General features: G+C 42.1%; 2 protein-coding genes across 2 annotated transcripts; both read left to right on the forward strand.

Annotated features, from left to right (window-relative positions):
* The first annotated feature begins 1,501 nt into the window (after positions 1 to 1,501).
* dhrsx (dehydrogenase/reductase (SDR family) X-linked) lies at positions 1,502 to 20,523 on the forward strand. The gene is made up of 7 exons (XM_080525522.1): positions 1,502 to 1,612; positions 6,812 to 6,919; positions 7,771 to 7,839; positions 13,669 to 13,770; positions 15,611 to 15,818; positions 18,200 to 18,407; positions 19,943 to 20,523. Exons 1-7 carry the CDS (start codon positions 1,513 to 1,515, stop codon positions 20,123 to 20,125), a joined length of 978 nt encoding a protein of 325 aa, XP_080381648.1. The 5' UTR covers positions 1,502 to 1,512; the 3' UTR covers positions 20,126 to 20,523.
* Positions 3,153 to 5,420, forward strand: LOC308152523 (E3 SUMO-protein ligase ZBED1-like; the record flags this gene model as incomplete). Its single annotated transcript, XM_080525521.1, has 1 exon — positions 3,153 to 5,420. The coding sequence occupies one exon, from the start codon at positions 3,153 to 3,155 to the stop codon at positions 5,187 to 5,189; it is 2,037 nt and encodes a 678-aa protein (XP_080381647.1). The 3' UTR covers positions 5,190 to 5,420.
* Positions 20,524 to 22,160: the final 1,637 nt, after the last annotated feature.

Consider the following 22,160-nt stretch of genomic DNA (forward strand, 5'->3'; position numbering starts at 1 on the left):
GAGGGGAGGTGGGATATGGATGGGAGTAGAGGGATAGCTGACAATCAAAACGTATTCAGCAAACTGTTGTATTGTCTATAACTTGACGACGTTGTAATAATAAAGAAAAAATAAATGATAGAAAAAACATACAAGCTTCCAAATGTGTTAAAACATTCTGGCATCCAAATGTGTTTAAACATTCAGGATTATACGGGCCCACGCAATTAACCTTCTGTTAATTACAATATGGCTAGTTTCGGTTGGAGCAAGTATTGCCATACCACACTATCTCTGGGAGATGTTTTAATGGTAGGTTACTTGTCCATCTTGTTAATTGAGCATGCACGTTTCCAAATGTGTGCAAACATTCAGGCTTCCAAATGTGTTCAAACATTCAGGATTATACGTAATTAACCTTCCGTTAATTAAAATGTGGCTAGTTTCGATTTGATTGGAGCAGATATTGCCTACTCACTCTGTAGACCGGTGTAACTGTGATAGACGCAGCCTGTAGAACAACCGTGCAGATTGAACGTTATATATATGATCTATATATGGTATAGATATAATATAACATTTCTTGCAGGATCTTAAAGTAGACAGGTACCTCTGTACTATGACTGTACTCTATTTGAACTAAAGGCATGTTTATAAATAGTTCTCACCAAAGTGGGAATCCACTTTGCTGCCTGAGAGGGGAACACTGCATGTATGTGCGCAGTGTGTGTGTACAGGTGTGTGGTGTGTGTGTGTGTGTGTGTGTGTGTGTAGGTGTGTGGTGTGTGTGTGTGTACAGGTGTGTGGTGTGGTGTGTGTGTGTGTGTGTGTGTGTGTGTGTGTGTACAGGTGTGTGGTGTGGTGTGTGTGTGTGTGTGTGTGTGTGTGTGTGTGTGTGTGTGTGTACAGGTGTGTGGTGTGTGTGTGTGTGTGTGTGTGTGTGTGTGTGTGTGTGTGTGTGTGTGTGTGTGTACAGGTGTGTGGTGTGTGTGTGTGCCTGCGTGCGCCTGCGTGCGTTGGCTGTCAGAGGGATGCAGAGTACGTTTTTAAAAATACATTTTAGACTGGGGTGACTCGAGTTTTTGCACTTTTCAACGGTGCTGTGACTGAAAAAGAAGTTGAGAAACACTGCTCTACTTTAAAAGATGGGTTTTTAGTCTTGACTTGAACATATTTGCTGAGGTTGCATCCCTAATGTAAACTGCCAGTGCATTCCACAATTTGGGTGCATAAAATGAGAATGCAGCCTCACCAAATCTCTTCTTTTGTACATGTGGTACACAGAGAAAACCAGCGTCAGAAGACCTGAGAGCTCTATTGGGCTGATATGCTCAGCAAAAGGTCTTTAACATTCTGGTGCTCTGCCAGTGGGAGCTTTATATAATTTATAAACAAGCAGAAGGAACTTGTCCCGTGATACAGCTTTGTGAGCGGAACTAACGTCAGGGGGAACGGCACTTCAGCCAGGCGAAGTACCCGTGCTTCGTACGGAACTCAAAGACTGGAACACACGGAGGCGAGACTGGCTCAGACATGTGGATACTGTCTCTCATCCTGCCGATCGTGAGGCTGTATTTGGTGGGAGTTAAAGTGCTTCTCTATCAGCTGTTCAACACATCCTTTACCTTACCAGGTGGGACTTTTTCACCCTGTATTTTAGCTGTCATTGAATGTTATGCACTGGTCGGTTTTGTAGTGGCAAAGGGCGCTGAGTTGAGAGCTTACAATATAAAGACAGGCCACTTTAGATTGTTATTGTCACAAGTAGGTTTCACCGTCAGCCCGGGAATGAAGATACTGTAGCGACCAGTGTAGCCTACAATGTGTACATGTAACATATGATCAAATATTCCTCTGTGTATATATCTTTGCATACATCGAGAATTATAAGGTTCTATCTCCATTTTGGTCCAAATTTAGTTTTTTACATAATCTGATCCATTAGGTGTTTATTAATGCCTGTGGGGTGTTATTTTTAAAATGTTGACATTTTTGAGTTAGTAATTCATAAAATACAAAGGTTCCATCTCACAAAACATAATGGAATGTAAAAACTTTGAAGCTCAATATCTCTGAACTGCCCTAAACGGAGATAGAACCTTATAATTCTAAGCTCACGACATGACAATTGATAAACATCTCGCAATTTGAATGATATTTGTGCTTGACGTGAAATCGGGTAAGAATGTAACGTTTTGAGGAAGGTTTCCGAAACGTATCACGATAGTATTAGTGCAGCTTAACTTTATAAGGATGACGATCATGTGTGCTAACTGGCCTTGTAAAAGTATATCTTACCTTTGATTTATTTGTAATTGAAGCTGTATTTATTTGTATGTTTTTATTTAGATACATGACAGTACCCTTTGTACTACCTTTTCTTATGCTTTGTCATAACTCTAAACGTAAAGTAAATTATTTTAGCATAATCATATAGTCCTACAAAACATTTAAGATAGGATATGAAATGTGTCAATATAACCTAATAGCTTCTACTCTGACTCCTGTCGTTTACAATTATTCTGAATCCTCCACAAACCAACCAGGCCTGTAGATTATACAATATCATCATCAGGTGCATATTGTTGGCAAATGTAAAAAAAAAAAATGATTTAAAATGAATCTATGTAGGCTTTATGGAGGGTTTTACGAATGCTTCATTAAACCTTTATTCCTTGTCTGAACTGAAATTGTTTTGGACATTATTGCAATCCATGATCTTTGGCCCAAATAGGGGGGGGGAGGGGCGGGGGCGGCGGTGTAAGGCTATCAACTTCTTAGTGTAGAAATCTCATGAAGGCATTGTAATCTAGCCCACATGTTACCTGCTGACACAATGGAAGTCACTGTGTTCCTGTAGAAGAACAAAAAATAGGCCATTTGAATGTTTAATCATGCAAAGAATGTTCCATTGTGGTCGATCCATGACAATAGATCTTTCAGAGCTAATTCAGACCCAGGCTATAGTGCTGGGGCCAAGTCTTGGAGTCTTATTTTATTCCATGCCTTATTCTGTGGACTTGTTGTGATAGTATATTATAGCATCATCATGTATTGACAGCCCTCATCTGACAATTTGTATCATCTTACACCTTTATTTCGCTGCCCTCGTTAGGTACTCAGTAATGAGTGAAGGTGCCTACCGTAAAAGGATCTATTGTTAAAGGACCCCCATGGAGGGCAAAGGCACGGGGGCATCCCCGTCTCACCTCAACCTTGTTGCACATCCACGGGCGAAAAGTAAAGTTTGGAGGTATTTCGGCTTTGATACTGACGCAGATGGGTGTATATTACACTGGAAGAAAATATACTGCCGCATATGTATGACCCAAATCGCCTACTCTGGAAACACCTCCAACCTCTCGTACCACTTGGAGAAGAACCACCCAGATGCGTTCTGCGAGTTTGTGAAGAGCAACACGGAGCAGATGCGTGAGGCGGTGGCCTCGGCCTACTCCAAGATCAAGCCAGAGCCTTTGCAGCTGGACACGCCCTCGAAACAGGGCAGCCTGGGATATGAAAACAGACGGCACAGTGAGCTGACCGCTGCGGTCGTCAACTTCGTCTGTGAGGGGATGTACCCGTTGTCTGTTGTTGAAGAACCCACTTTTCAGGCACTCTTGAAAACGACGGATCCCAGATACTCGCCACCCAGTAAAAATGACCTGGCAATTAAGGCTCTTCCACAGAGGTACCATCAGACCCGGGAGGCTGTGTTGAACGAACTAGCAGGGGTGGTGAACTGCGGTGTTTCCACTGACCTTTGGCAAAGCCAAACCCAGAATAGGACTTACATCTCCCTATCCATGCACTCCCTGAACCATAGCTGTCAAAGTGGTTTCTCCATGAGCAGCAAGTGCCTAAAAACGTTTGAAGTTCTTGAGGAAAACACAGCTGAAAATATTACAAGAGCATTGTATGAGGCCTTTGTAGAATGGGAGATCACTCACAAAATCAGTGGTGCAACCACTAATGGCTCTTTGGATATTGTAAAAGCCTGCTCTCTCCTTGATCTGTCTGTGCAATTGCCTTGCCTTGGCCATACTATTAACCGAGGAATGCATGAAGCTTTTCAACTCCCCAGACTTGACTGCTTCTTAGGACGCTGCCGCAAACTTGTCGATTATTTCCAGCAGTCCGTGACTGCCACGTATCTACTGCACAAGAAGCAGAGGGAGCATGGCCTCGCCCAGTGTGTGCTGATCAGTGACAAGGTTCGATCTTGGCTAGCCACCCTCACTATGCTCCAGCGCCTTCAAGAACAAAAGTCTATTATCACCTCGGTACTTATGGAGGACAGTGACAACCATCATCTGAGTTTTGAAGGTGCGGAATGGAGCATGGTCGAGGGCTTGATCGAGGTGCTGCAACCCTTCAAAGTCGTCACTGACATGATCACATCCTGTAGGTATCCGACCATCAGCATGGTGAGGCCCCTCCTTCACATGCTGCTGAACACAACCCTCGGTGTGAAAGAGGGGGATCTCAAAGAGATCAGCACGGCGAAAGAGGTGGTCTCTAAGGCCATTTCCAGCACCTACTCCCAGTCGTCTGAGATGGCGCTGTTTCTCAACGTCGCCACTTTCCTGGATCCCCGTTACAAGAGGCTCCCTTTCCTCTCCGCCCAGCAACGCTCCCAAGTCGAGAGCAAAGTCATCGAGGAAGCGAAGGCCATTCTGGAGAAACAAAAAGAAGAGTTCCCTGTCCCAGATGAGCCCCCTAACAAAAGACACGCTCTGGGAGCCCCCTCATCCTCATTTAGCATCGCAGACAACCCTTTATCTGTGATTTTCTGCCCAGCAGGCTCTGATGAGAACCAAGAGGAGCTACACGCTCAGGTTGTGGAAGAACTGAGCAATTTCAAATCACAAAAGATTCTGGGTCTCAACGAAAACCCTCTCCATTGGTGGTCGGAACATGTGGCCTTATTTCCGACTCTCCCTAAGGTACTCCAGAAGTACTGGTGCGTTCCCGCCACCAGTGTCCCGTGCCACAGGTTGTTTAGCTCCTCCGGCACGGTCCTCTGTGGCAAGAGGAACCGCCTCGCCCCGGCGTTTGTAAACCAACAGGTGTTCATGTATGAAAACTCTCGCAACTATTATCAGGCTGAACCAAGTGAAGATGACTTCGAGGAATGGGGCTTTGGACAGGATCAGGATGGTTCAGGCAATGGAATGAGTGCCATGAGCTCAAAGAACATTCTACTGTGAGCATTGTGTTTTGTCTCGGCAATGTTAACGACAGGACATAACAGATGGAAGTAGTCAACTATACACCCTAGAAGTAACTGTGGTCCACTCATAGAACCAAAACCCATCATGTAAACACAAAGCATTACAAAACCAAAGGTAGGCAGCGGTTTGAGTTCTAGTATTAAAAAAAAGCATTTTATGTCTAAAACGTGAGAATAATATCAAGTCATATTTGTAATTCCTGGTCATATGCAGCTATTTTATGTAATGAAACATTTCTTTAACAATGTCTTTGATTTATCCACTCTGTCCTGTCCTACCTGTCCTGTCTCCATTGATGTTTCCTTTGCTCTTTAAAACAGTCTGTTTAGTACAGAAAAAAATGTAATGGTCAATACGATTATGATTATTATAATGTCCCATCCAGATACCTTTGGACATTGTTTTAATGTGCCATGTGTTCTCATGTATATATATGTATATACTGTATACATTATCATAAATAACTAAAGAATATTAAGAATTTGTCATTATTTGGTCTTGTTGGTTGATTCCCAAATAAAGGTAAACAGCCATATGACACAGCCACGGAATAGCCTTGTGACTGCTGGCAGAGGTAGTTAGCGTAAAGCAAAAACAATTCACTTCGTAGCCTTTCGTTGCATGGCAATCCCATTGCACTGTCGTGCTCGTGTTGATGGAATCGCTATTTAGTGAAATGTCATACTTTGGTGAATCCCAAACATAGGTCATACAACTTCCAGTAGTGACATGATATCGCAGAGTCTGCCATTAATGTTTTTGTTGAGCCAGTGAACTGTTAGACTACATAAGACATTACATATGAACTCCAACTGCCAATGCTTGTGTTCATATTTGCACTCAGAGTGCTAACTGTTTTTGGTTTCTAAAGGTTGATAGGAAGCAAAGCATTTAAGCAGCCACCTACTTCCAGTGTGATTGGTGTAAAATGTAGGCTATTTCATTTTGGAGTAAATCCTGATCACCCTCAGTGCAAAGATAGATAACCTACAAGCTCTAATTTCAGCATCGTTGTTAAAATGCCAGCAGCTATCTCACAAGGTCATCTTATCTTCTGGAGCATGGCTGTCAATCAAACTGTATCCAAGTAGCATAGATAATGGGGCAGTGGTAGCCTAGAGAGGCCAGCTAGCAATCAGAAGGTCGCTGATTCGATTCCCGCCTCAGGTGGGAGCTGCATGTGCCCTTGAGCAAGGCACTTAACCTCTAATTGTGCCAGGGACGCCGATTATACCGTTAAACCCTCCCCAAATGTAACCGTGGTATACGGTATTACCATGGGATAAAAAAATCACCATGTTGGGCTTTGAGGGAGCACGCCTCTAAATAGTATTTTTTGACAGGTTATTTATTTGACAAATGAAATTGTCAAAAAGTTCTGTCATCACTTTCATAGCGTCTTCAACCACACAGACAGTGGTGCTGGACAAACACACTTAAGGTGTTTATTATATATATATGGGCACATTGTGCAGCAGATTTGATTAATGACGGTATAGAAACGGACACTATTGCTATTTTCAATTACCGCAGTATACGGTATTACTGTATTACCACCCAACCCTAGTGTGGACCTTCTGTTTTTCTCCTTCACACAGTTTTGCCCAAACAAAATGGAAGGGTTGCCATAGTGACGGGTGGTGCCCGCGGAATGGGGTATGAGACTGCGAGACACTTGGCAAGCCTTGGCATGCATGTGGTAATAGGTACGGTACAACACCCCCTTCTGTCATAATGTCCCAATGATTGCTCAATCCAGTGATAGAAGCCTTTGCTCAATTAGGTTTTTGTGACTTTCGTTTCATTTCTATGTCAGAGAATGTCCACATTTTCTCTTGATTTTGACTAACAATAAGTCAAGCTAATGTTTTCTCTTTTGCTTTTCTTTTTGTCATAATTTACGTTGTGAGAAGTAAGTGTCACACAGCTAACATTAGGTCTCCCGTTAACTCATTTAGCACCAAGGGTACATAAAGTCGCCAAAAATGTTCAACATTCTAGAGTGCCAAGCTTAACTTTATTCACCAATGACCAATCTCTTACCAATCTCTCTCCCTCTCTCTCTGTCTCTCTGTCTCACTCTCTCTCTGTCTCCCTCTCTCTCTCTCTGTCTCCCTCTCTCTCTGTCTCCCTCTCCCTCTCTCTGCCTCTCTCCCTCTCCCTCTCTCTCTCTCCCCCTCTCTCTCTCCCTGTCTCTCTCCCTCCCTCTCTCTCTCTCTGCGTCTCTCTCTGTCTCTCCGTCTCTCTCTGTCTCTCTCTCTCTCTTCCTGTCTCCCTCCCTCTCTCTCTCTCTGTCTCTCTCTCTCCCTCTCTCTGTCTGTCTCTCTCTCTAATGAAAAGGGACTCATTGACAGTCACTGGGTTTCAGAATCTAACCTACATCAAGATATCAGGCAGGAAAATCATGACTTCTGTTTGAAACTTCTCTGTCTGAAACACAAATCAGACCTAGCTTAGTCCCGCTGTCTAAGCTGATTGATGTGTGTGCGTGTGCATGTGAGAGGGGAGGATGTCTGTTTGGGGTGCCCACCGTGCCTTTCCTCCACCTCTCTTCCAGCTGGGAATTGTGAAGAGGAAGGACGAGTGGCCGTGAAGAGGATCCATGAGATGGGCGGTGAGGGGAAAGGTAATATTCAATTTAGTTCCCATTGCCGTTATGGAATACTTTTCTAAATTCGGTCACATACTTTCCATACTATTCCCTCTACAGTGCCTTCAGAAAGTATTCAGACCCCTTCACTTTTTCGCAATTTTGTTGTGTTATAGACTCAATTTAAAAATGATTGAATTAAAAGACCATCAATCCACACCCCAGATTGACAAAGCGAAGTTTTTGAAATTTCAGTACATTTATTAAAATGTAAATACAGAAATATCTCATGGACATAACTATTCAAAACCTTTGCCATGACACTCTTAAAATTAGCTAAAATGTCATCAACAAATCACTCAATAAGTTGAATTGAGTCCATCTTAATGCAAGGATAATAGTTTATGTAATTTTGGAATTAATATCTTTTTTTCGGGTCTCTCTATTTGCATAGGATTCAATTACACATTGTAGATTAGGATGTCACTACACTTCATTTTAAATTGTGTCTATAACACAACAATGTGGAAAAAGTGAAGGGCTCTGAATACTTTCCAAAGGCACTATATATCTATGCATTACATTTGTTATTAGTGACATCAATGTAATACCTTGCCTTAAGTTAATGCAGTAGTACGTTATTATTTGCTTTGTAACTGCATAGTATTGTCGATGGACGGTTTGTGTTTAATGACACATCTCCTAAGGTCTACACAGGCTACAGTGAAGCTCCTCAGACACATCCATCTATTCTCCAGGATGAAAATTAGGAACCATGTCATGTCATAAAGGGCGGCGGTAGCCTAGAGGTTAGAGAGGCTGGCTAGCAATCGGAAGGTCGCCGGTGTGATCCCCGCCTCAGGAGGGAGCTGCATGTGCCCATGAGCAAGGCACTTAACCCCTAACCGCTCCAGGGGCGCCGACTATGGCTGACCCTGTGCCTAGAGCAAAAAATAAATAAAAAATCCAGCAATTGATTGAGTTAATGGCAAATAAAACATTATTATTATTATTATTATTATTATTATTATTATTATTATTATAGAAGTATATCACTTCTCCTGTGGTCTCACCTAGGTAGGGAACCCCAGTATCCTCAAAGGGGAATATGAAAATAAAAGATGTATAGTATATGCTCTATAAAAGCAACACTGTCTCACTTGAGTGGAGGGGGGAGGCATGTTTGGAGCATGACAGGGAGAGCTAGCTGCTGCCAGTACAGCCTTATTGTCATGCAGACATGACACGAAGGGGTTGTCTGGAAGAAGGCAGATTCCTCTCCCTCATCTGGTGATGGTGCTGGGATAAAACCACGTAGCCAATCCAGCCGGGTTACATCCATGTCAATGTTCTCTCTGTGCACGGTAATTAATAATAATAATAATAATTCATTGTATTTATATAGAGCTTTTCCCGAGGCTCAAAGACGCTGACAATATGGGAAAAATAGAAAACACAGTAACAATAAGCAACAGATAACATGAGCACATAGAACACAAACGAATGGGGAACACAGTAATGCAGCAATGTCCAGGGGGGGAGGGGGGTGGCAGGGTTAGGGGAGATGGTTAGGGGTAGGGGAGGTTGTATGCGTGGGAGAACAGTTAGGTTTTGATGACACAAAATTAGAAATGTGCTTGTTTGTATTAAGACAGGAGGTTTTCACCCCATGGTACCCACCCTTCCTTTCCCAGCCCTCCCCTACTGTCAGCCAGTGATTTAACAAACCTGGAGCAAGCTGTCTGAGAGGCAAAGCTGTAGGAAAATAGGGATTCCTCCATCTCCTAAAATATCGGACTCTCTTGTAGCGTGAAAGCCAAAAGCCAGCAATAACGTCCGCCACACAGTGTATATGTTTCTAAGCTTCTGTTTGTGAAATGGACTTTCATGCCAGACGCTATGGAAACCTCCACCCAGTATGCCTCCCCCCTCCACTCAAGTGAGACAGTGTTGGTTTTATAGAGCATATACTATACATATTTTATTTTCATATTCCCCTTAAGGGTTAAGTGCCTTGCTCAAGGGCACATGCAGCGACCTTCCGATTGCTAGCCGGGCTCTCTAACCTCTAGGCTACTGCTGTCCTTAATGACATACATTTTGCTTTGTGTAGATTGGATGGAACATGTTTGTGTGATATCAAAAAGAAGAGTCTGGGACCATATTGGGGCCACACACCTTGATTCAGCAGCATACGAAACCCACAGGAAACACATTTTTGTCTCGTCAGAGTCATGTTTGTTTCATCGTCAGCCGGGTCCTGCAGGCCAGGACAATCCTTGTAGACAGGTGACGTCAGGGTCCATTAAGCCTTCCTTCATACTGCCGGTGCCTCCACTCGCTGACTCTGTTAGCTTTTAGACATCTACTATTGACTTAAGCCAATAGTGAGGAAAGGGAAGGTGACTATTGTTAGGATTCTAAGCTGTGGTTTTCTTTGTCTTTTTATTTTGTATTACATTGCAGATACTGAGGTTTGTTATTTATTTATTTTGTGTTGTTTCAATATTAAGAATGGAAAAGTATCAATACTGTGGATACTGTAATTTATGTATTAATTAATGGATTATATAATTTAAGTATTATTGTTCTCACTTGGAAGTGACGTTTAGGGGTAGGGCATTATAAGCTTAGGCTTCATCCTACTCCCTTTCGAACAGTGATACCTGTACTTTTCGTTATTAGTTATTAGTTTTTTTATTTTAAAATCATGTTAGAAATAAAGATTCATTCATTCATTCATTCAAGTCCTTTAGGCAAAACGTTGGTATCATCAGGATGTAGAGTACCATAGCCAACATGTTATTTGAGATAATCTGAAAGCTCACTCATGAATCTTGAAGCTATGATCATAGCAGTCTCAGCAGCAAGAATAGCTTTTTCTCTCTCTTGGATAGCCAGCAAGAGTTTACCACCTACATCCTGCCTACACCCATCTCTCATAACTATCCTCATAACCTCCCTCAATCCCAATGGCCTTCTTGTAGATTTACCACCCAATCTGCTGCTCTCTTCCCTTTTTCTGGGGCAGCATAAATCTGTCGTCTGAGGTGCAGATGGACAGGCCCGTGGGTCGGCTTGTTTCTGTCCTGTCACAGCTCGTTTCTGTCTGGCCTCAACTGACCAGAGAGAGAACGTCATTCTGGACCACGCCAGCATTTCAAGAGTCTTGTGAATGAGAGGTCTTTGTTCATATTTCCGATGGCACGATGCCTACAGTATCATTGTGTCCTCCAGTTGGCACTCTAGCCCTAACCCTTCTCATAATAGGCTGTTCTCTGTGGATTATTTTGGGACAATAAGCAGGTTTTAAGTGAATATGTGAAAATCCGGTGGACAAACAATCCTAGGAGCTTCATATTTAGAAAATGGGTCAAGGCATTGCTTACAAAAAAAAAAGATTTTCATAATACTTAAATTACTGTGACGGTAATTAAGAAACCGTGTTTGGTAGTGCACCCAGTTTCAACTCAGAGGAAGATTTTAGTGTTTTTCCCTCACAGAAAAGCAACAAGCACTATCCAGTAGCTTATTCCTACAAGGGTCCACGTTCACAACAGCCCCCCACCCTCCCTTACCCCACTTACTGAATAAACATCCTTCCAAATATAGTTTTTTTTAATATATAAATAATGGGCTTGCGATGACCTTATTAAACTATTAGCCTAGAGCATGTTGTGTTATCTCCCAATAACGATACAACATTGTTCGGTTCGGTTTGTTGACTGTGACTCACAACAGACACATCATTAAAGAAAATGTTCTTCTCTCTCTGCTATGGTTATACCGTATATACTGATTCTCTGCTCCACACAAAACAAATGTTTCCAACAGCACCGCAGGCCCATTTGCTTCTGATTCTTATACTCAGGGTTCCCGCGCTGGTCTTAAAAAGCCTGAAAGTCTCAAATCCAGCAATGTGATTTATAAGGCCTAAACATTTCCTAAATTTCAGCTATTAGGTCTAAAAAATTTGGTGCTAGGTATTAAAAATGAGATTAGCTTGTCCTGCAAGGAAATCAGTCCGACCATATGAATGAATGAATGAATGAATGAATGGACTTTATTGTCATTGCTACAGTACAGGTACCAAACAACGAAATTTAGGAGGGGTGGCTCCCCTGGTGTTAGGAAAGGGAAAAAAAAAAACTTTTAGAAAAAAAAAATTCACAAGAAGGTAAGGAGCTGGTTTACATAAATAAAGGCTATGTACACAATCCACTGTACTATACTGTACAGATAGTCAACTAGGGTTGTCATATTGCACAATAGTATTTTTTCACGTTATTTAAAGTGTCACAGTTTGCAGGCTTGAAATGTACATGTTTGTGCCTCAGCACTACACCTGATTTTTTCAGTCCAGCAGCTGCCATACAATCCGTCCAGACTGTCCAGGGCCCAGAACTTAGGTCTTTGCTGTGTTCAGGGCCTGGACGGCCCTGTGGTAGAAGCAGTTCTTCAGTCTGTTTGTCTTAGCGGCCAGGGTCCTGAACCTCCTTTTCGAGGGCAGCCTGGTAAAGTGTACGTGCCCAGGGTGGGTCGGGTCCCTGGAGATCTTTTTACTATCTATCTATCTATCTATTTACGCGGAAATGAAAATGTACTTTTGAGTAATTATGGGACTTATTTATTTTATATTAATTATCCTTCAGACTTTTTCTTGTCTGTATGGCAGTGAAATCCCTAATTTCATCACCTTGAGGATGACAAAAAGCTATCATATGGTGTCACGAATAGGTCTAAAATTATATTCAAATAGGTCTAAAAAAAATCGTCTAAAAAGGTCTTAAATGTGACTTTTGAAACTTGTAGGAACACTGTATACAAGTTTATATATATATGCTCTTATTTTACGTACTCGACAGCTCCACCGCTCTTGAAACCCTGTCCACACTCAATAGGCAAGAGTCATTATGTTGAGTGTCTTCCAGTAGTAGTTAACCTAATTGTGGGACAATAATTGGGTTTAATTATGTGCTCGAGCACTCAGTTCAGTAAAGGCCCGAGCTGTGCTAAGTGTTGCGGAACGGGCAAGACATGCCTTTAATGATTGTGAAACCCGTCACTGTAGAAGGTTTGACTGGGCAATGTTATTACCGTAGTAAGTTCTGTTCGTCTAATCGTGTTTTCTCTGTCAGTGGGCAAGTGATGTCTCTTGTTCCTGCCTCTTTACAGCATCGATGTTTTTAATCTACTGTATATTTTGTGACTCCACTTATTTGACCCATGATGTTAGAGCAGTCTTGTACATGATGATGATTGTACATTTAATGTTTGGGGGTGGAATCCTAACTCCAGATCAGAGGGGTAGGGGTGGTCTGAGGGGTAGTGGTGGTCTAGTGGATAGTGAGTTGGACTTGTGATCGGAAGGTTGTGAGTTCAAATCCCGCCTGAAGCCACACCACTACTAGTGTGCCCTTGGGTAAGGCACTTAGCCCTCAGTTACTCCAGGGGGAATGTCCCTGTAATTCGTAATTGTAAGTCGCTTTGGATAAAAGCGTCTGCTAAATGGCAAAATTATTATTAATTATTATTATTAGATCCATGCTCATAACTCGAATCATCATGCCAAAGTCCCATTGACATCAATGCAAGATTTACACAAATGTCATCGTTTGCCGTCGTGTGTGTGTGTGTGTGTGTGTGTGTGTGTGTGTGTGTGTGTGTGTGTGTGTGTGTGTGTGTGTGTGTGTGCGTGTGTGTGTGTGTGTGTGTGTGTGTGTGTGTGTGACGAGTTAGGATTCCATCCTTAGTGGTTAGACTGAGTAGATTATGTGCTCATGTCAACGCTGGCACAGGTATTTTTTTTTATTAGTTTTTTATTTATTTATTAGTTTTTGTTTTTGTGTTCTGTTCTGTTCACAGTGGAGTTTCTGTTCCTCGATTTGGCCTCCCTGACGTCGGTCCGCCAGTTCGTCCAGAAGTTTAAAGACCGGGGTCTACCACTCCATGTCCTTGTCAACAACGGTATTACAATATTTACTATGAAAGAGCAGCACCGTCAACACTCGACCACATAGTCAGTATGACTTGACAGAAATAGCTTAGAAAATTGTATTCGTCTCCTTAAGGGTAATACGTACAATTAAACCCAGAGTTGGGAGTTGCACTAAGAACTAACATGTCCCATGCAATATTGAATTTGTAAATGTGGTCTTGCAGTACATACAGTTGTTGAAGTACAAGTTGAAATACAATGGACCTATCTCTAAGCCACGCCCCAAAATAGAAATTGTCCAATCATATCACAGCAAAAGTCACTACAGGCAGAAAACTCGGACAAACAACTCGCTAATATCTGATGGTGAAAAGCTTCTAGACTTAATATTCTTGTCATCTTAAAAAAAAAAAACATGTCTATTACCATTGTAAGTCATTGAATGTCATTGTCACTGTCAGTCAGTCACTGTCAGTGAAGCGTTGTTTGTTTGTCTGAGTTTTCAAAGGGGGCATGGCTTAGCGAATAGGTCCATTCCATAGAATACATTTTCACAAATGCAGGTCTGAGATTATTGCTCACCGACTCATGACAGTGTCGACTCACCGTGCGGTATGAACCAGTCCTCGTCTAGACCTCCAGGACAATTTGTTTTTAACAAAAGAGCTCTTATTGAGAGGTCCCTGGGGGCTGTCCCCTGCTGGGAAGGAAAACCGGTTTTCTTTCTCACTCTCTTAACTGGTGAATTATTAATTCACAACTCCACAAGCTTAAGTCAACAACAAACGTCTCACCCAGCAGATGGCTGCTGAAGGACACAGACATTTGTTTCATCCCATTGAGAGTGTAATGATACAGAAAGGTACACCAGACTTTCCCACTATTCACTGTCGAGGAAGAGTTGTGCCGTAGTTTTCTGTTGTGTTGGACGACATTCATGTTTACATTGATAACCTCTCCGTCTCTCCCAGGTTTCATACAGCCTCTTAATCTGTTCACTATTAGGCATCTTAATAATAATAATAATAATAATAATAATAATACATTAGACTTATATAGCGCTTTTCTAGACACTCAAAGACGCTTTACAAACTGAAAAGATTGAGTAGTAATAATACAAATAAATAAATAAAAGAAAGTATAGGGGCTTAATTAAGGTAGTGGAAGAGGTGGGTTTTGAGGGCCTGTTTAAATGTTGGGAGGGTGTTGGCCTTGCTGATGTGGTTGGGAGAATCTTATTTCATATCTCAACATATATGAACAAAATAATTGTTGTAATGTTAACGACCCATGTCATCTCAACTGTCTCCATCATTGGATTGTTTGAGCATGAAAGCACTCTGTATTATTGCTGGCAAGATGTTCTGAACATCTTCGATGACTCTCTTAGGCCATCTAGGGGTCAGGCACCAATGAAAGGGAGCGTATGAGTTAAAGGTATTGACACAGGGTTCCTGCGCTGGTCTTAAAAAGCATTAAAGTCTAAAATCCATCAATCCGATCTATTAGGCCTAAAAAGGTCCCAAGTTTCAGTTATTAGGTCTAAAAAATTAGGTGCTAGGTCTAAAAAATGAGATTAGCTTGTCCTGCAAGGAAATCAGTCCGACCACATCGATTTACGTGGAAATTAATCAAGCTGGAACCAAAAAAATGCCAATTCGCTGGCCCCGGGAGAAATGATTGGCGAATGAAGCTACGGCAGGATGACAAAAAGCTATCATATGGTGTCGCGAATAGGTCTAAAAAGGTCTTACATTTGACTTGTTGAAACTTGTAGGAACCCTGTGACATTCATTTGGCGGAGTAGTTGTGTGCTGTCGACATGGGCAGCTGTCCTATTGAATGTATCGAATGTGTCCTGTCTTTCAGCGGGCATCATGCTAGTTCCTGAGGGAAAGACGGTAGATGGATTCGAGCTGCATTTTGGCCTGAATTTCTTGGGGCATTTCCTGTTAACAAACCTCCTCCTGGACAAACTGAAGAAGTCTGGGAAGCCCGACGCCTACTCCAGGATCGTCACCATGTCCTCCGCCACACACTACGGGGGCAGGCTCAATACGGAGGACTTGCAGGGCAGGTAAGGTACAAGCAGCACTCGAGTTGAGGGGGGATCCCCCCTGAAATAAAAACAGTCAAAATCATCCCCCTTCTAAAATTGCCATCCTCCCTTTCCATCCCTTATGTCATTTTATTTTATCAATGAAAGTGGTATTACTGCTATTTCAACATTTAGTTTTGCGCATATTGAGTAAAATACTGTGGGCGAGGGGCCACGCGCACATGCAATGACATTTTTACCAAGTCACTGACGCTGTGGGGATGCTAAAATTGTCCCCATGATAATATACACCATCCCCCCTGATTTTCTTTTACAACTTGAGTACTGGGTACAACATAATGGTGTGTTCATCATGAATCAGCTGCTATCCACTTACGTCAGAAAAGTGATCACCTGAAGCAAGGTCCAGGGAGGAAAATAAAAAGAGTAGTAGAGGCACTGATGCACTTTTGATGGACTGACTTATATAGCGCCTTTATCCAAAGCACTTTACAACGGCCTCTCATTCACACATTCACACACCAATGGCGGCAAGCTGCCATGCAAGGCGCCGGCCCGCTCACTGGGAGCAATTTGGGGTTCAGTGTCTTGCCCAAGGACACTTCGACATGTGGCCAGCCGGGACTCGAACCACCGATCTGCCGACCTTGCATCATTAGACGGGGGCTCTACCTCCTGAGACACACCGCCCCGTGACTTTTAAGTCCTATTTAAGTAATCTGATCGGTTGCGTCATCACATCTTGGGACATCTCGGTAGTAAACAGATCTTCACAATTGACATCCTGCACATTATTTCATGGCTGAAGTCATTTTGTGAAATGTCCATGAAGATGTCATTTGCAGGAAATTGCTCCAATAAATTTTAACATTGCGAAATAAATAATTGCTTGAGATGCTTGAAGTTCACCTAATTACGACTTTCTCTGACCTGACGTTCATTTCAGTCAGGACACTCACGTCAGTTTAACCATTTATTCTATGACAAATGGTTATGCGTTCAAGCTCGGTGTAATTGGATTGCTCCACTCTGTAGAGCTCCCTGCTTGGAATTAAACAACCACCACAGACAAGTATACAATATGGCCTCGACTCAAACCCCCCCGTAGGTAGGTAGGCTACATACAGAGTGAGCGAGCAGGTGGACGCTGGGGGTGGTGGCTGGGACAACAACACAAAACGTACTCTCATAGCCAGTGCAGTCATGTCACAACCGTTGAATGCCTGAAAAAGGGTAGTACATTTAAGATCGCCGTAATTGGGGTTGCCCATAACATCCGTGTATACAATATTGCAGGGAGGGAGCCCATGACTTATCACATCCCAACACAGCAGAACCGTGCTCAACATAAAGCTCGTCAAAACCTACATCGCTGACCTCCTCCAGGAATACACCCCCTCCCACACCCTCTGCTCTTCCTCTGTTGGATTACTCACTGTCCCCAGTTCACGCCTCAGCACCCTGGGTGCTCGAGCCTTCAGCTGCTCAGCTCCCAGGCTCTGGAACTCCCTGCCACTTCACGTCCGCCAGTCTGACTCTATAAACTCATTCAACAGTAAACTCAAAACCCACCTGTTCAAACTGGCACGCTCACTTTAATTCTGTATCCTGTGTCCTTGCACTTCACCTCCTGTTGTTGTTCTTTTGTTTTGTTTTCTACATTTTACATTTACATTTACATTTTTGGCATTTAGCAGACGCCTTATTCCAAAGTTTTCTGTTGTTTCTTTTCTTTCGGTTTAGTTTTAACCGTGTTTGACACGTTGTCACCTCCACTGTTTCTAACCTGACTGTATTTGACTGTGTGTTGCCCGGTAGAGGTGTCCTTGGGTGTTTTGAAAGGCGCCATACAAATAAAATGTATTATTTATTATTATTATTATTAAAACTCAAGGAGAAAGTAGATTATTATTTTTCTTCTTCATTATAGCACTGACGGACAATCGCTCTCCATTTAGAGTCTATGGCTCTGGAGAGAAACTCAGAACTACACAGATAAGTTAACCAGACAGATAAGATAGCCAGACTGTGTTTAACACCTCAAATTGATTAATTTATGCCCAGCCAAATCCATGTTTAGAGGTAGCTAGCTAACATTACATTGATCATACTCGTAAGACTTTTCACTTTAAAAAAAAAAATGCTGGTCGAGAGAGGACGCTGGCGTTGCTTGTTTTCGCCGCTTCTCTGCACGGAATCTAGATATACTTGCAGTATACATATTAGATTGTCCTACAAAGACATTTAGATTTAGATTTCGTATTTAGACATTTAGATTTAGATTTCGTAGATTCTTTTTATTTTACTACTCGATCTTTTCAGTTTGTGAAGCGCCTTTGAGTGTCTAGAAAAGCGCTATATAAGTCTAATGTATTATTATCATTATTATTATTTCCCAGGTCCTGCTACAGTGCGCACGGCGCCTACTCCCAGAGCAAACTGGCTCTGGTTCTGTTCACATACCATCTGCAGGACCAGCTGACCTCAGGAGGGGCCCCAGTAACACACAACGCTGTGGACCCAGGCATGGTGGACACAGACCTGTACCAGAACCTCTGTAGCCCGGCTCAGGTGGCCAAGAGACCGGTGGCTAGTCTGCTGTTCAGGGTACGCTGAGACAACGTTTTACGTTTTTTGGGGGGGGGCAGTCCCACTCATATTTTTCCTTTTATTGACATATAGGCTACAGTAGAGATTTAGACAGGAAGGATGGGTGAAAGAGAGAGGAGGGATGACATGCAGGACACGCGGCCAGAATCGAAAAAGACATGTTTTTTTTAATGGCCTTTCTGCTTTAATGGGATGGAGAGATAGAGAGAGCCTTAGTGTGCTACACCACCAAGTTCACTCTTAACTTCATCCTCTTTCAAATACCATTTTTATTGGGTTAAGAATCTGTGGTCATTGGGGGGAAAATGCACCAAAGGTAGATCTGAGAGGTATTCCATCAAGACTTTGCAGGACTTAATATAAATAAGCGTGGATAAGAGTGGATTTTCCTTTAGTGATTCCCCCTTACTCTTCATGGCTCATGATGTCTTATTCTATTCATCAAGCTGTGGAGGCTTTTGAAATTATTATTCTGCTGATCTTGGGCTTTACAGATAATTGGAAAATATTCTACCATGTTCATATCAAAGGATGCATAAATGGGGTCATTTCAGTAGATCTATTCATAACCACAGGTGAACGAGAGGGTACATGTCAGGGGTTTCTACATGGCATGTACACAATTGCAATAAGCTGCAAACAGCAAAAGACATGCATGTGAAAGTAGACTACTAGTATTTGTGTTTATCTCTTTATGTACAGTGGGCTGCAAAAATGGGCACCCCTGGTTTAAATGTCTGTTACAATTAATCTCCAAGTGATCCAAACCTGAACACTAAATGCTACAAAGTTAAACATGACTTTCTGCAAATAAAGCATGGTTTATTTTAATTTTAATTTTTCAGAGTTTTTAAATTATAAAAAAAGGGAAAGGGCCCTGTGCAAAAGTTTTTTTTTTAACCCTTTTGGATTATTCTTTGTTAGCTCTTGAGAATATGATTACTAAGGCCCAGACCAAGGTGATTTACTCATTAGGACTTCAATGAATATAATTGATGGGAACTAAGTCAAAAAAAATAATAATCTTGCTTTAAATGTGATAACATTACTCATGTTTAACTTTTTTTTTTTTTTTTACATTTAGAGGTTAGGTTTGCTTATTTTCACTTGGATATTAATTGTAAAATGCATTTTGGGGGTGCCCAGATTTGTGTTGACAACAGAAGTTGTCTGTCATTGATTGATTCAAGTAAAGCATATTGTCTTTAACTGTATCTTCTCGGCTTCATTTTCTTTTTTCATTTTGATATCATCAAATATAATATATAAATATCAAGCTTGCCTTCACCAGTTAACCCTCTCCCCCTCCCCTTCCCATGTGTCCCCAGCACTACCTTAATTAGTCCCCTGTACTTTTATTTCTTCTATTTACCTTTTTGTTTCTTTTTATTATTACTACTCTATCTTTTCAGTTTGTAAAGCGTCTTTGAGTGTCTAGAAAAGCACTATATAAGTCTAATTTATTATTATTATTATTATTATTATTATTATTATCATATGGTTAAGAGGGTTCTTCTCTCTGTCATCCCCAGACACCAGCCCAGGGGGCGTCTACAGCGATCTACGCTGCCGCTGCCTCTGAGCTGGAGGGCGTTGGTGGGTGCTACCTGTACAATGGGGAGAAGACTCAATCAGCTGACATAACTTATGAGCAGAAAGTGCAGGCGGACCTGTGGAAGCGGAGCTGTGCCTTGGTGGGTCTTCAGCAGGCCTGAGGAGGAGGAGGAACCCAGAATGACCTTCCAGACCCGCCCTCCAGCAGTATCACACACCCAACCAGCGACGTGGTTAGCCCTGGGCATCCGGGCCTCGAGCATTGCATCGCTGTTGATTTAGCGCATCACCATCTATTTAGCGCATCGCCATTGATCTGTAAGGACCCGTCAATCAACAACTCAGCCATCAACCCTTCGCTACCCACCCCCCAGCGACCACGTCTACCGTCAACGAAGCGTGGGCTGGGCTAAGCCCCAGATGTCTCAAGATCCTAACAATGCCTCTGCACACAACACCAGCCAGACCTGGAGCCAGTCTCCGGACCTACCTGGTCTCACAGCGACATCGACAGCACAAACTCTCTGATTGCCTCAGAAGCTCTTTACCATGCTCTTTACCACCTCCTCACTCAGCAGCATTGGGATCTACAGTACTCTTCCTCTTCTCTACATCCTCCTCCAGACCTTCCAAAATTGTATTCAGTGTACCATAAGCTGAACTTTTTAGCTGTTATAATAAAAAAACTGCCATAGAGACAAACAATTGCATTTTTTGGGGTTCCAGCTTGATTAATTTCCGCGTAAATAGATGTGGTCGGACTTCTTCTTCTTCTTCGGCATATGGGTTGTTGTTTTCCTCTCCACTCCACCAGGCTCGGGGCCGAGGGGCTACCCTTTTACCACCCCGAGACCTGGTTGAGGGGCTCACCCGGGCTATATTTCTGGACACCCCTCCAGAAGCCACGTCTTCGTCATCTAGACGAGTCTCGTGGTTGGACTGATTTCTTTGCAGGATAAGCTAATCTAATTTTTAATACCTAGCACCTAATTTTTAGACCTTTTAAGACCTTGTAAATCAGATTGCTGGATTTTAAACTTTAAGGTCTAAAATACCCTGTACATGGCAAAACAAGTAGTTAACTACTGAAAACACTACTCAGATTTTAATTTAGTTTAACTACCACCAACAAATGTAAGATAAACTAATAGTTGAGCTACATGTAGTGGAACTCCTCCTCAACACAGTACATTCCCCAAGTCAGCCATTGGAACATCAAACTTCCACCGTTTGCAATACTACTAGCCTCTCTGCCTCAAATCTCTTAAATGATGTACAACATCTACATAATAACATCTACTAATAATAACTGTATATACCTCTAACTACCGTACTGTACCGCCATACTGTACCTAGCTGTATCCTGTATCTGTGTCTATCATTTTTATTTTAATATCATGTTTTATCACTATTTGCATTTCTGGTTTAGATGCTAAACTGCATTTCCTTGTCTGGTACTTGTACTCTGCAATAACAATAAAGTTGAAACTAATCTAATCTAATCTAATAGTTCATATTGGTTGGGAACAGCAGGTCGTCAATCTGTCCAACATGTACAAGCCCTAAAATACAAGGTCTAAACATTGATCTTCTCTTCTTGTTTGACACATCAGTATCTTCACATCCCATTACAGTTTGACCGGTCAGGTTATTTCAATCTACTCGTCTGTCTGTCTGTCTATAATGTACCATGAACTCAAGGTCAAACACAATAGTATCTCCCTTCACAGTGAGGTGCTACATTATAAGGTGACAGTTACAATAAGTCTTGGCACAAAATAGGTGAGGGATTGCTATCCCAGTCTCACAATCCTTATTGAAGAAAACTAAAATGATCATGTTATATTAATATATTAATTAATAAATAAAAAAAGAATCAGTGACATGAATAACATTGCCTGGGATATATGAGGAGTGAACATATCCAGCACAAACCCTGAGTCATTGCCTTGCTTCCTGTTTTAGAGCACAGGTAGTGAAAGCCTTGTTTGTTTGTGAGGCCTTTGGAAAATGTCATCGTGACTTTTCACACGGTGGAACTGTCCTATGTGTGGTTATGAGGCTAACTGCTTACAGATGTACTGGATGATCGATTAAATAATCTATCAATATGATCGAAAAACAGCTTTTGGTGTAAATATATATAACAATCCTTTTAGCTCAGATAAAAATGTGAAAATAGAGCTGAGATAATGA

Source organism: Nansenia antarctica, assembly GCF_963989245.1.
Source record: "Nansenia antarctica genome assembly, chromosome: 3".
In the NCBI taxonomy this organism is placed as follows: domain Eukaryota; kingdom Metazoa; phylum Chordata; class Actinopteri; order Argentiniformes; family Microstomatidae; genus Nansenia; species Nansenia antarctica.

Coding starts and splice junctions, on each gene's coding strand:
- dhrsx (XM_080525522.1), top strand. CDS start 1,513: ATGTGGATACTGTCTCTCATCCTGCCGATCGTGAGGCTGTATTTGGTG. Junction 7,840..13,668: donor GATGGGCGGTGAGGGGAAAG/GTAATATTCAAT, acceptor TTCTGTTCACAG/TGGAGTTTCTGTTCCTCGAT. Junction 15,819..18,199: donor ACGGAGGACTTGCAGGGCAG/GTAAGGTACAAG, acceptor ATTATTTCCCAG/GTCCTGCTACAGTGCGCACG.